At 40.6% G+C, this 14,862-nt stretch overlaps 2 protein-coding genes across 3 annotated transcripts in view; both read right to left on the reverse strand.

The window, feature by feature from the left end:
* The window catches only part of asgrl2 (asialoglycoprotein receptor-like 2), a 7,645-nt gene extending 907 nt beyond the window's left edge, over window positions 1-6,738 (reverse strand). Inside the window, exons 1-7 of one of the 2 annotated variants that reach the window (XM_037759005.1) lie at window positions 6,586-6,737; window positions 4,606-4,690; window positions 4,407-4,505; window positions 4,185-4,283; window positions 2,310-2,375; window positions 1,396-1,488; window positions 1,149-1,303 (exon numbers count right to left, since the gene is read on the reverse strand). In XM_037759005.1, coding sequence (XP_037614933.1) covers window positions 1,149-1,303; window positions 1,396-1,488; window positions 2,310-2,375; window positions 4,185-4,283; window positions 4,407-4,505; window positions 4,606-4,663 — 570 coding nt within the window. In that variant the 5' untranslated portion in view covers window positions 4,664-4,690; window positions 6,586-6,737. Of the gene's footprint in view, window positions 1-1,148; window positions 1,304-1,395; window positions 1,489-2,309; window positions 2,376-4,184; window positions 4,284-4,406; window positions 4,506-4,605; window positions 4,691-6,585 lie in introns of both variants that reach the window. The other variant, XM_037759006.1, reaches the window with a different exon arrangement.
* Window positions 6,739-9,605: 2,867 nt separating this feature from the next.
* LOC119481789 (cytochrome b5 domain-containing protein 1) lies at window positions 9,606-13,972 on the reverse strand. The gene is made up of 4 exons (XM_037759023.1): window positions 13,763-13,972; window positions 10,358-10,434; window positions 10,045-10,263; window positions 9,606-9,965 (listed from the first exon to the last, which is right to left on the reverse strand). The coding sequence occupies exons 1-4, from the start codon at window positions 13,878-13,880 to the stop codon at window positions 9,735-9,737; spliced, it is 645 nt and encodes a 214-aa protein (XP_037614951.1). The 5' UTR covers window positions 13,881-13,972; the 3' UTR covers window positions 9,606-9,734.
* Between the last annotated feature and the right edge of the window lie 890 nt (window positions 13,973-14,862).

Genomic DNA, 14,862 nt, shown 5'->3' on the forward strand with positions numbered 1-14,862 from the left:
CGTCTCCGTCTTGGGTTTGGCCATCGCCATCTTGGTTTTTGGCCGTCTCCATCTTGTTTTTTTGGTCGTCTCCATCTTGGCTTTTTGGTCGTCTCCATCTTGGTTTTTAGTCGTCTCCATCTTGTTTTTTGGTCGTCTCCATCTTGGCTTTTTGGTCATCTCCATCTTGTTTTTTAGTCGTCTCCATCTTGGTTTTTGGTCGTCTCCATCTTGGCTTTTAGTCGTCTCCATCTTGGCTTTTAGTCGTCTTCATCTTGGTTTTTGGCCGTCACCATCTTGGTTTTTGGTCGTCTCCATCTTGGCTTTTTAGTCGTCTCCATCTTGGCTTTTTAGTCGTCTCCATCTTGGTTTTTGGCCGTCTCCATCTTGTTTTTTAGTCGTCTCCATCTTGGCTTTTTGGTCATCTCCATCTTGTTTTTTAGTCGTCTCCATCTTGGTTTTTGGTCGTCTCCATCTTGGCTTTTAGTCGTCTCCATCTTGGCTTTTAGTCGTCTTCATCTTGGTTTTTGGCCGTCACCATCTTGGTTTTTGGTCGTCTCCATCTTGGCTTTTTAGTCGTCTTCATCTTGGTTTTTGGCCGTCACCATCTTGGTTTTTGGTCGTCTCCATCTTGGCTTTTTGGTCGTCTCCATCTTGTTTTTTAGTCGTCTCCATCTTGGTTTTTGGCCGTCACCATCTTGGTTTTTGGTCGTCTCCATCTTGGCTTTTTGGTTGTCTCCATCTTGGTTTTTGGCCGTCTCCATCTTGGTTTTTGGCCGTCTCCATCTTGGTTTTTGGCCGTCTCCATCTTGGTTTTTGGTCGTCTCCATCTTGGCTTTTTGGTCGTCTCCATCTTGGCTTTTTGGTCGTCTCCATCTTGTTTTTTAGTCGTCTCCATCTTGGTTTTTGGGCGTCGCCATCTTGGTTTTAGTCGTCTCCATCTTGGTTTTTGGCCGTCTCCATCTTGGTTTTTGGCCGTGGTAGCGACCTGTCAATCAGCAGGTAGCCCCGCCCTAAAGCATTCCCTGCTTTATGGTCTATCTGACTCTAAATGGGACCATCATTTACTAAATGAACATCATCCTGTATTGAAGAAGACTTGAAACTAGAGATTGAGACCATAAACGCACGTTTACAACGTAAAGTAAAAAAAGTAAAAACTGTCTCACCCATGCCTTGTCGGTGTGGACTATGAGCAGGTGAGCTTTCTGTTTGTCACACCAGACTCTGGACTCATTCCAGGACAGAGTCAAACTGCTGAAGAAGTAACAGTTGAGGCCAAACTGTTCCCAACCTATTGGACAGCAACCGACCCCTGCTGAGCCTGAGAGACAGACAGACAGACAAAGAGACACACAGGTGTGAACATCAGTCTGTCATTAAATGTGTACTTTAAATATATGACCGTGTGTTTACTGTTGTTGATGATGTGTTCGAGGGAACATTTGAGCGTAGCGACGCTCTTGCTGAGAGAGTCCACGATTGACAGCTGCTTCAACGCCTCCGCCACTGAACACACAGTAAATACAGTAAATAGATATATATATATATATATATATACTGGAAAAACAAAGTTTGGAAACTTGTGTTTGGTGGATTATTAGTGAGGGAGATGCCCCCCCCCCCCCACACCATGACACTGCCCCCACCAAAAGCTGTTACTCCATCGGTGCAACAATCAGCATAGCGTTCTCCACGTCGTCTCCATACTTTGACCCTGCCATCCAACTTTCGCAGACAGAACCTGGACTCATCACTGAACATGACATTCCCCCACGTGTTCAGGTTCCATTGTCTGTGTTGTCGACACCAGCGCCAACGGGCCTGACGGTGAAGGGCAATCATTGCAGGCTTCCTGGTAGCCTTATGAGAATACACTGTTTACCATTGACAGAGCATTTTGGAACATTTTTCTTAGGCGCTCCCCACATAATCAGCTGTGCTGCTCATCCCACAAATGCATGATCCTTACAAGTGTGACATCATTGTGAAGGTAAATAAACAGGCTTTCCAACGATGTAAAATACAATGACCATTAGCATTGATACAACAGAGAAATAATCCACCAAACACAAGTTTCCAAACTTTGTTTTTCCAGTTTATATACACACACACATCGTCAGCATGTACAGACAAAATACTGGGTATACTTTCTCAACCAAAGTTAGTGTGTATATGTGCTGCAGATTGAAACCTTTCACACTGCAGACAGAGCCAGATGTTAGTGGGTGTTAGAGGGTTTCTGTCCAATGAGAACGGAACTTTAGTAACTGATTCATACAACAAACGGTGCTAGCTGAAGTTATCACTAGTAGCAGTAGTAGACAGACCTGTGGCCAGCTGGTCCTTGTTGTTCTCCACAGCAAACTGCATCTGCACGACTTGTTTAGCCGTTTCTGGAATAAAGGACAGGAAACTGAAGTATTTAGCATGTTAGCATGTTAGCATGTTAGCATGTTGGTTGGTTACAGGTCGGCTGAGAATTAAATCACTTTAATCTCTTAGTTCTTAACTTAAATTTAAACATCCTCATCCCTCAATCTTTAAATTCACTACTTTCATCACTTACACTTCACCAAGATGGTGACGGCCAAAAACCAAGATGGTGACGGCCAAAAACCAAGATGGTGACGGCCAAAAACCAAGATGAAGACGGCTAAAAACCAAGATGGAGACGACTAAAAACCAAGATGAAGACGGACAAAAACCAAGATGGAGATGACTAAAAACCAAGATGGTGACGGCCAAAAACCAAGATGGTGACGGACAAAAACCAAGATGCAGACGGCTAAAAGCCAAGATGGAGACGCCAAAAACCAAGATGGAGACGACTAAAAACCAAGATGAAGACGGACAAAAACCAAGATGAAGACGGCTAAAAACCAAGATGGAGACGGCTAAAAACCAAGATGGAGACGCCAAAAACCAAGATGGAGACGCTAAAAACCAAGATGAAGACGGCTAAAAACCAAGATGAAGACGGCTAAAAACCAAGATGGAGACGCCAAAAACCAAGATGGAGACGCTAAAAACAAAGATGGAGACGACTAAAAACCAAGATGAAGACGGACAAAAACCAAGATGAAGACGGCTAAAAACCAAGATGTTGACGGCCAAAAACCAAGATGAAGACGACTAAAAACCAAGATGAAGACGGACAAAAACCAAGATGAAGACGACTAAAAACCAAGATGAAGACGGCTAAAAACCAAGATGAAGACGGCTAAAAACCAAGATGAAGACGGCTAAAAACCAAGATGGAGACGGCTAAAAACCAAGATGAAGACGGACAAAAACCAAGATGAAGACGACTAAAAACCAAGATGAAGACGGCTAAAAACCAAGATGGAGACGACTAAAAACCAAGATGAAGACGGCTAAAAACCAAGATGGAGACGACTAAAAACCAAGATGAAGACGCCAAAAACCAAGATGGAGACGACTAAAAACCAAGATGAAGACGCCAAAAACCAAGATGGTGACGGCCAAAAACCAAGATGGTGACGGCCAAAAACCAAGATGAAGACGACTAAAAACCAAGATGAAGACGACTAAAAACCAAGATGGAGACGGCTAAAAACCAAGATGGTGACGGCCAAAAACCAAGATGAAGACGACTAAAAACCAAGATGGAGACGACTAAAAACCAAGATGGAGATGACTAAAAACCAAGATGGAGACGACTAAAAACCAAGATGAAGATGACTAAAAACCAAGATGGAGACGACTAAAAACCAAGATGGAGACGGCCAAAAACCAAGATGGAGACGACTAAAAACCAAGATGGAGACGACTAAAAACCAAGATGGAGACGGCCAAAAACCAAGATGGAGACGACTAAAAACCAAGATGGAGACGGCCAAAAACCAAGATGGAGACGACCAAAAACCAAGATGGAGATGACTAAAAACCAAGATGGAGACGGCCAAAAACCAAGATGGAGACGACTAAAAACCAAGATGGAGATGACTAAAAACCAAGATGGTGACGCCAAACACCAAGATGGTGACGGCCAAAAACCAAGATGGAGACGGACAAAAACCAAGATGGAGACGACCAATGACCAAGATGGAGACGACCAATGACCAAGATGGAGACGACCAATGACCAAGATGGAGACGACCAAAAACCAAGATGGAGACGGGTAAGTAAGAATATATGTGTGTATGTGCGTGCGTGCGTGTGCGTGTGCGTGGATGTGTTACCTTGAGCGTGCTGCAGTGAGGCGTTCAGTGATTGGATGACGTCACTCAGGTTGGACGCTCTCTGCTCTGCAGACCACAGACGATTTGCCGTCTTCGTGTCTGATCACACACGTAGAGAGACAGAGACAGACAGAGAGACAGAGAGACAGCAGTACTAGTACTAGTACTAACTAACTAGTGTGTAACAGGATTAAAATACTAGGTTTATGAACGTGTACTCACTGCTGACTCCTAGTACTATGATCAGAACCAGGATGACTGACGCCGTCAGAACAGGAAACAACCAGCGTCTCCACCTGGAGAGAGAGACGGGAAGATCCTCTGATGGACAGACAGACAGACAGAGAGACAGTTGAACATCTGTTACAGGCGTCCCACCGTTCACTGCAGTAGACAGACAGACAGACAGACAAACAGGTACCTTTGGTCCAGAGGGCGGTGCTGTCTATCTTGTTCTCATACTCGTAGTCTGTCGTCATGGCGACGGCGTCTCTCCGTCTGTCGTCCTTTAAGATGAAGACAATAAGTCAGACAGTCATCACAACTAAATCCGTCTTTATGACGTCATCAGAACTCCAGAGAACTCATTCAGCGGGACTACGTCTTCAGTTTCCTGTCCCCCTTAAAGGGAGCGTGGCCTGGACTCTTACGAAGTCCCCGTACAGTATGTGGCGGTCTGATGTATGACAGCCCCTCATTTGCATAATGAAGCAGAAATGCATAAAGACGTGTATAACTAAAAATATACAGAAATAGATGGGGAAATAAAGTCGGAAAATAATAAATAAATAAATTAATAAATACATTTAAAAAATAAATTTTGAATGAATGAAAAATAAATACACAATTAAAAATAAATAAAAGGCAAAATTAAATAGAGTAAATAAATATGGGAATCAATAATAATGTAAATACATAAAGAAGCTAATTAAAATAGAAATATCATTTTATTAATAAATGAATGCCAAATTTTGGTTCATTTAATGGCATACTGATTTATTAATGGAGTATTTATGTTAAAGGTGACAGAGAGTTAAAGGTGACAGAGAGAGAGTTAAAGGTGACAGAGAGAGAGTTAAAGGTGACAGAGAGAGTTAAAGGTGACAGCAGAGAGAGTTAAAGGTGACAGCAGAGAGAGTTAAAGGTGACAGAGAGAGAGTTAAAAGTGACAGAGAGAGTTAAAGGTGACAGAGAGAGTTAAAGGTGACAGCAGAGAGAGTTAAAGGTGACAGCAGAGAGAGTTAAAGGTGACAGAGAGAGAGTTAAAGGTGACAGAGAGAGTTAAAGGTGACAGCAGAGAGAGTTAAAGGTGAGAGCAGAGAGAGTTAAAGGTGACAGAGAGAGAGTTAAAAGTGACAGAGAGAGTTAAAGGTGACAGCAGAGAGAGTTAAAGGTGACAGAGAGAGAGTTAAAGGTGACAGAGAGAGTTAAAGGTGACAGCAGAGAGAGTTAAAGGTGACAGCAGAGAGAGTTAAAGGTGACAGAGAGAGAGTTAAAAGTGACAGAGAGAGTTAAAGGTGAGAGCAGAGAGAGTTAAAGGTGACAGAGAGAGAGTTAAAGGTGACAGAGAGAGTTAAAGGTGACAGCAGAGAGAGTTAAAGGTGACAGAGAGAGAGTTAAAAGTGACAGAGAGAGTTAAAGGTGAGAGCAGAGAGAGTTAAAGGTGACAGAGAGAGAGTTAAAGGTGACAGAGAGTTAAAGGTGACAGCAGAGAGAGTTAAAGGTGACAGCAGAGAGAGTTAAAGGTGACAGAGAGAGAGTTAAAAGTGACAGAGAGAGTTAAAGGTGAGAGCAGAGAGAGTTAAAGGTGACAGAGAGAGAGTTAAAGGTGACAGAGAGAGTTAAAGGTGACAGCAGAGAGAGTTAAAGGTGACAGAGAGAGAGTTAAAAGTGACAGAGAGAGTTAAAGGTGAGAGCAGAGAGAGTTAAAGGTGACAGAGAGAGTTAAAGGTGACAGAGAGAGTTAAAGGTGACAGCAGAGAGAGTTAAAGGTGACAGAGAGAGAGTTAAAAGTGACAGAGAGAGTTAAAGGTGAGAGCAGAGAGAGTTAAAGGTGACAGAGAGAGTTAAAGGTGACAGAGAGAGTTAAAGGTGACAGCAGAGAGAGTTAAAGGTGACAGAGAGCTAAAGGTGACAGAGAGAGTTAAAGGTGACAGAGAGAGTTAAAGGTGACAGCAGAGAGAGTTAAAGGTGACAGCAGAGAGAGTTAAAGGTGACAGAGAGAGCTAAAGGTGACAGAGAGAGTTAAAGGTGACAGAGAGAGCTAAAGGTGACAGAGAGAGTTAAAGGTGAGAGCAGAGAGAGTTAAAGGTGACAGAGAGAGTTAAAGGTGACAGCAGAGAGAGTTAAAGGTGACAGGGAGAGTTAAAGGTGACAGAGAGAGAGTTTAAATGTGACTGACCTTGTTGAAGTAGAATCCGTCTTCTGTCCCGCTGAGTGAAACCGTCGTCCTCCGTCAGTCATCTCCTCATCAACACATCTGGATCCTGTTCAACATTTCATAACTCTTCTCTCATGTTGACTCTTCATTTTCTTTCTGTTTCCAGTGAATCATCCCAACGGTCACCAACAGTCCTCTTCACTACTTCCCTTTTTATTCTGACGGGAAACGACTCTCAGTCGACACTTCCTCAAATTCATCTTCACACGGAGGTTCAGATCAAACTCAAGTTCACAAACACGCTGATTTAACCTTTAACACAACATCTGTAAGAAGAATAACAGGAAGCTGTACGGAGGCACCGCGGTGCTGTGAGCTACATGCTAACATGCTCACAGCGACAACGCAACCAAGATGGAGACGGCCAAAAACCAAGATGGACATCCACTCCTTTATTACCGTGTGTTGTCTGACTGGTTTTTATTATGAAGTCAGCTCATAATTCTCACTCTGTTATATATTATTATTATTATTATTATATATTGATGTGAAAACATCTCCTACGAACTACTGGATTTATTCAAGTTTCTCTCCAAAAACTACATTTAAACACATCATGATAACATAGATAAAGTTAGCTGTTAGCAGCCGGTAAGAGCTAGTTAACGTTAGCTGTTAGCAGCTGATAAGAGTTAGTTAACATTAGCTGTTAGCAGCCGGTAAGAGCTAGTTAACGTTAGCTGTTAGCAGCTGATAAGAGTTAGTTAACATTAGCTGTTAGCAGCCGGTAAGAGCTAGTTAACATTAGCTGTTAGCAGCCGGTAAGAGTTAGTTAACGTTAGCTGTTAGCAGCCGGTAAGAGTTAGTTAACGTTAGCTGTTAGCAGCCGGTAAGAGTTAGTTAACGTTAGCTGTTAGCAGCCGGTAAGAGCTAGTTAACGTTAGCTGTTAGCAGCCTGTAAGAGCTAGTTAACGTTGGCTGTTAGCAGCCGGTAAGAGTTAGTTAACGTTAGCTGTTAGCAGCCGGTAAGAGCTAGTTAACATTAGCTTTTAGCAGCCGGTAAGAGTTAGTTAATGTTGGCTGTTAGCAGCCGGTAAGAGCTAGTTAACATTAGCTGTTAGCAGCCGGTAAGAGTTAGTTAACGTTAGCTGTTAGCAGCCGGTAAGAGTTAGTTAACGTTAGCTGTTAGCAGCCAGTAAGAGTTAGTTAACGTTAGCTGTTAGCAGCCGGTAAGAGTTAGTTAACGTTAGCTGTTAGCAGCCGGTAAGAGTTAGTTAACGTTAGCTGTTAGCAGCCGGTAAGAGTTAGTTAACGTTTGCTGTTATCAGCTGATAAGAGTTAGTTAATGTTAGCTGTTAGCAGCCGGTAAGAGTTAGTTAACGTTAGCTGTTAGCAGCCGGTAAGAGTTAGTTAACGTTAGATGCTAGCAGCTGATAACAGTTAGTTAACGTTAGCTGTTAGCAGCCGGTAAGAGTTAGTTAACGTTTGCTGTTAGCAGCTGATAAGAGTTAGTTAACGTTAGCTGTTAGCAGCTGATAAGAGTTAGTTAACGTTAGCTGTTAGCAGCCGGTAAGAGTTAGTTAACGTTAGCTGTTAGCAGCCGGTAAGAGTTAGTTAACGTTAGCTGTTAGCAGCCGGTAAGAGTTAGTTAACGTTAGCTGTTAGCAGCCGGTAAGAGCTAGTTAACGTTAGCTGTTAGCAGCCGGTAAGAGCTAGTTAACGTTAGCTGTTAGCAGCCGGTAAGAGTTAGTTAACGTTAGCTGTTAGCAGCCGGTAAGAGTTAGTTAACGTTAGCTGTTAGCAGCCGGTAAGAGTTAGTTAACGTTAGCTGTTAGCAGCTAGTAAGAGTTAGTTAACGTTAGCTGTTAGCAGCCGGTAAGAGTTAGTTAACGTTAGCTGTTAGCAGCCGGTAAGAGTTAGTTAACGTTTGCTGTTAGCAGCTGGTAAGAGTTAGTTAACGTTAGCTGTTAGCAGCCGGTAAGAGTTAGTTAACGTTAGCTGTTAGCAGCTGGTAAGAGTTAGTTAACGTTAGCTGTTAGCAGCCGGTAAGAGTTAGTTAACGTTAGCTGTTAGCAGCCGGTAAGAGTTAGTTAACGTTTGCTGTTATCAGCTGGTAAGAGTTAGTTAACGTTAGCTGTTAGCAGCCGGTAAGAGTTAGTTAACGTTAGCTGTTAGCAGCCGGTAAGAGTTAGTTAACGTTAGCTGTTAGCAGCCGTTAAGAGTTAGTTAACGTTAGCTGTTAGCAGCCGGTAAGAGTTAGTTAACATTAGCTGTTAGCAGCCGGTAAGAGCTAGTTAACGTTAGCTGTTAGCAGCCGGTAAGAGTTAGTTAACGTTAGCTGTTAGCAGCCGGTAAGAGTTAGTTAACGTTAGCTGTTAGCAGCCGGTAAGAGTTAGTTAACGTTAGCTGTTAGCAGCCGGTAAGAGTTAGTTAACGTTAGCTGTTAGCAGCCGGTAAGAGTTAGTTAACGTTAGCTGTTAGCAGCTGTTAAGAGCTAGTTAACGTTAGCTGTTAGCAGCCGGTAAGAGTTAGTTAACGTTAGCTGTTAGCAGCCGGTAAGAGTTAGTTAACGTTAGCTGTTAGCAGCCGGTAAGAGTTAGTTAACGTTAGCTGTTAGCAGCCGGTAAGAGTTAGTTAACGTTAGCTGTTAGCAGCCGGTAAGAGTTAGTTAACGTTTGCTGTTAGCAGCTGGTAAGAGTTAGTTAACGTTAGCTGTTAGCAGCCGGTAAGAGTTAGTTAACGTTAGCTGTTAGCAGCCGGTAAGAGTTAGTTAACGTTAGCTGTTAGCAGCCGGTAAGAGCTAGTTAACGTTAGATGTTAGCAGCCGGTAAGAGTTAGTTAACGTTAGCTGTTAGCAGCTGTTAAGAGTTAGTTAACGTTAGCTGTTAGCAGCCGGTAAGAGTTAGTTAACGTTAGCTGTTAGCAGCCGGTAAGAGTTAGTTAACGTTAGCTGTTATCAGCCGGTAAGAGTTAGTTAACGTTAGCTGTTAGCAGCCGGTAAGAGTTAGTTAACGTTAGCTGTTAGCAGCTGTTAAGAGCTGAAATTAAAGTCAAATCCTGACTAACTAATAATTTGAGACTTGAGAGATGAACAGAATAAATGAGCGTCTAACGTTTACTGTGCTGGTTGTATCATGAGGGGGGTGCTTGGTGAGGTCAGAGGTCAGAGGTCAACCCTCGGTGAGGTCATCGTTGAAGTGGAGGAGGATGGCGGGGGTGAAGAGGTCTCGGTCCAGTCTCAGCTGCTGCAGCTGCCGGTCATCGTCCAGGACGTTGTTCTCGCCGAGCGTCCAGCTCATGTCCAGTTTCACTCCGCCGTGTTTCCAGGTGTAGCTGTTGGCGTGAGCGTTGTAGTTCAGGTAGCGCTGGAGGATGTCCGCCAGCGTCTCCTCTGAACACACCTGAGGAACAACAACAACGACATGGTGCTAAAGATCACGGAGTCACGCACGCTGAGCCGCACCTTAAACCAGGAATCACCTGCAGCCGCCGCTCCTGTGACGTCAGCGTGTTGATGACTCGTATCCACCTGGTCTTGGCGGACAGCAGTCCCACCTGGTAGCGGACGTCCCTCCACCAGGGCTCGCCGATGTCACTGGCCCAGTCGGAGCGAGGGCCGGCAGGGGGGACGTGAACGAAGCGCCCCCTGGGGGTGTAGTACCTCACACAGTTAGTCAGAGGATCGACGTACTTCAGCACCTGAGGATAGAGGACAGACACGTACAGGTGAGCCAACGCTGACAGCTCATTGGTTGGAGAATGGAGAATGTGTTCAGGGTCCGTCAGCGCTCACGTCCTTGGTTTCCGGGTCGAACCAGCAGCTGATGTCCTTTCCTGCACACTCCATGATGGGCAGCAGCAGAGCGTCACCTGCAGACAGACAGTACCTATACATCATAAGCCCCGCCCACCATCACTCAAACCACAACATCTGATTGGATCAACCCCAAACTGATTGACAGCTCTTGTAACACAGAACAGAGACAAACACTGTATAACAGCTGATCAAAGCTAGTTAGCATTAGCTGTTAGCAGCTGGTCAGAGCTAGTTAGCATTAGCTGTTAGCGACCGGTAAAAGGTTAGTTTGCATTAACTGTTAACTATATATATATACTAATATATATATACAAATATTAGTATATATATGTATATATATATATACTAATATATATATATTAGTATATATATATATTTGTATATATATACTTATATACATATATATATATATATATGTATATAAGTATATATACTGGAAAAACAAAGTTCGTAAACTTGTGTTTGGTCGATTATTTCTCTGTTGTATCAATGCTAATGGTGATGCTAATGCTAATGGTCATTGTATTTTACATCGTTGGAAAGCCTGTTTATTTACCTTCGCAATGATGTCACACTTGTAAGGATCATGTATTTGTGGGATGAGCAGCACAGCTGATGATGTGGGGAGCGCCCAAGAAAAATGTGGAGTAACAGCTTCTGGTGGGGGCAGTGTCATGGTGTGGGGGGGGGCATCTCCCTCACTGGTAAAACAAGGCTTGTCATCATTGAAGGCCATCTCAATGCAGGGAGATATCAGGATGAGATTCTGCAGCCAGTGGTGATCCCATATCTCCACAATCTGGGACCTAACTTCATCCTCCAAGAAACAACGCCCCCCCCACAGAGCCAGGGTTATCACAGACTACCTCCACAATGTGGGAGGAGAGAGAATGGAACGGCCTCCAAGAGTCCACACCTCAACCCAACTCAACATGTGGGATCAGCTTGGGCGTGCTGTACGTGTTAGAGTGACCAACACAACCACGCTGGCTGACCTGCAACCAATCCTGGTTGAGGAATGGAACGCCATCCCACAGCAACGTGTGACCAGGTTGGTGACCAGCATGAGGAGGAGGTGCCAGGCTGTTGGCTGCGTATGGATCTTCCACCGCTACTGAGACTCCTGACGGTGGATTCAATCAATCAATATGTCTTGTTTGTTCCTTGTTACTGATAGAGAGTTCAATCATCCACCAAACAACTCACAACAAGAGTCAACACCAACAGGAGAATACACTGTTTACCATCGGCAGAGCATTTTGGAACATTGTTCTTGGGCGCTCCCCACATCATCAGCTGTGCTGCTCATCCCACAAATGCATGATCCTTACAAGTGTGACATCATTGTGAAGGTAAATAAACAGGCTTTCAACCATGTAGAATACAATGACCATTAGCATTAGCATCACCATTAGCATTGATACAACAGAGAAATAATCCACCAAACACAAGTTTCCAAACTTTGTTTTTCCAGTTTATATGTATATATATATATATATATATATATACTATATATACTACTATATATAGTATATATATATATATATATATATAGTAGTATATATATGATATAGGTGCTCACCATGGTGCTGGTTCATCAGCGGGTATATCTATATATATATAGTAGTATAGATATATATATATCTATATATATAGTAGTGTATATATATTAGTAGTATAGTAGTATATAGTATATATAGTAGTATATAGTAGTATAAAGGTGCTCTACCGTGGTGCTGGTTCATCAGCGGGTATATCTATATCTATATAGTAGTATAGATATATATATATCTATATATATAGTAGTATATATATATCAGTAGTATAGTAGTATATAGTAGTATAAAGGTGCTCTACCGTGGTGCTGGTTCATCAGCGGGTATATCTATATATATATAGTAGTATAGATATATATATATCTATATATATAGTAGTGTATATATATTAGTAGTATAGTAGTATATAGTATATATAGTAGTATATAGTAGTATAAAGGTGCTCTACCGTGGTGCTGGTTCATCAGCGGGTATATCTATATATATATATAGTAGTATAGATATATATATATCTATATATATAGTAGTGTATATATATTAGTAGTATAGTAGTATATAGTATATATAGTAGTATATAGTAGTATAAAGGTGCTCTACCGTGGTGCTGGTTCATCAGCGGGTATATCTATATCTATATAGTAGTATAGATATATATATATCTATATATATAGTAGTATATATATATCAGTAGTATAGTAGTATATAGTAGTATAAAGGTGCTCTACCGTGGTGCTGGTTCATCAGCGGGTATATCTATATCTATATAGTAGTATAGATATATATATATCTATATATATAGTAGTGTATATATATTAGTAGTATAGTAGTATATAGTATATATAGTAGTATATAGTAGTATAAAGGTGCTCTACCGTGGTGCTGGTTCATCAGCGGGTATATCTATATCTATATAGTAGTATAGATATATATATATCTATATATATAGTAGTATATATATATCAGTAGTATAGTAGTATATAGTAGTATAAAGGTGCTCTACCGTGGTGCTGGTTCATCAGCGGGTATATCTATATCTATATAGTAGTATAGATATATATATATCTATATATATAGTAGTATATATATATCAGTAGTATAGTAGTATATAGTAGTATAAAGGTGCTCTACCGTGGTGCTGGTTCATCAGCGGGTATATCTATATCTATATAGTAGTATAGATATATATATATCTATATATATAGTAGTGTATATATATTAGTAGTATAGTAGTATATAGTATATATAGTAGTATATAGTAGTATAAAGGTGCTCTACCGTGGTGCTGGTTCATCAGCGGGTATATCTATATCTATATAGTAGTATAGATATATATATATCTATATATATAGTAGTATATATATATCAGTAGTATAGTAGTATATAGTAGTATAAAGGTGCTCTACCGTGGTGCTGGTTCATCAGCGGGTATATCTATATCTATATAGTAGTATAGATATATATATATCTATATATATAGTAGTGTATATATATTAGTAGTATAGTAGTATAAAGTATATATAGTAGTATATAGTAGTATAAAGGTGCTCTACCGTGGTGCTGGTTCATCAGCGGGTATATCTATATCTATATAGTAGTATAGATATATATATATCTATATATATAGTAGTGTATATATATTAGTAGTATAGTAGTATATAGTATATATAGTAGTATATAGTAGTATAAAGGTGCTCTACCGTGGTGCTGGTTCATCAGCGGGTATATCTATATCTATATAGTAGTATAGATATATATATATCTATATATATAGTAGTATATATATATCAGTAGTATAGTAGTATATAGTAGTATAAAGGTGCTCTACCGTGGTGCTGGTTCATCAGCGGGGTGAGGTCAAACACTCTGTCCAGGAAGGAGACCCACAGGTCGGCTGCGGTGTTGTGAGCAGCCACCTCAGAGGGGGTGAAGTACCGAGGTCTCATGAGTCAAGTCCCGGTAATAACACGGGTTAATCTCTGTATTTACACCGGTAATAACGCGGTAACAACCCGGTTTAGTACCGTATTTACACCGGACGGATCTCCCGCAGTCACAGTCACTTCTCCGCGGCGTTGTCGCGTTACTATGGCAACGGACGACAAGGGGCGGGGCTGCTGACGTCCCACAGCGAAGCCTATTCAAATTAAATGATTCAAAACTATTGATTTTAGGCGTCATCATATACTTTATAATGTAGAGAAAGATTGATTTTATTTTTAATAATACATTATATTTACTGTTATTATCCTTCATGGTTCCACAAATACATAAATCTGCTTTTAAAAATGTTTTTAAATGAAATAATAAAATAAATAGTTCACTCTGAATATTTTGCAGAATAATGGAATGTTACATTTATATATTCTATGTGCTTATTAAAAAATACAATATAAGAATAAGAGAATAAATTATATACATGTATGCATAATGCGTAGAATATCATCAGTGGTGGAGGAAGTACTCAGATATTTGACTTCAGTTAAAGTACTAATACCACAGAGTAGAAATACTGAATTACATGTAAAAGTCATCATTCAAAATATTACTTCAGTTAAAGTATTATCATCAAAATATTCTTAAAGTACCAGAAGTAAAAGTCCTTATTGTGCAAAATAATCTATATTACATTGTATAGTATTCTAATGATTACTAATAATAATAACCTATATTACATTGTATAGTATTCTAATGATTACTAATAATAATAACCTATATTACATTGTGTAGTATTCTAATGATTACTAATAATATTAACCTATATTATATTTTATAGTATTCTAATGATTACTAATAATATTAACCTATATTACATTGTATAGTATTCTAATGATTACTAATAATAATAACCTATATTATATTGTATAGTATTCTAATGATTACTAATAATAATAACCTATATTACATTGTGTAGTATTCTAATGATTA

The sequence above is a fragment of the Sebastes umbrosus genome, chromosome 22, assembly GCF_015220745.1.
Source record: "Sebastes umbrosus isolate fSebUmb1 chromosome 22, fSebUmb1.pri, whole genome shotgun sequence".
In the NCBI taxonomy this organism is placed as follows: Eukaryota; Metazoa; Chordata; class Actinopteri; order Perciformes; family Sebastidae; genus Sebastes; species Sebastes umbrosus.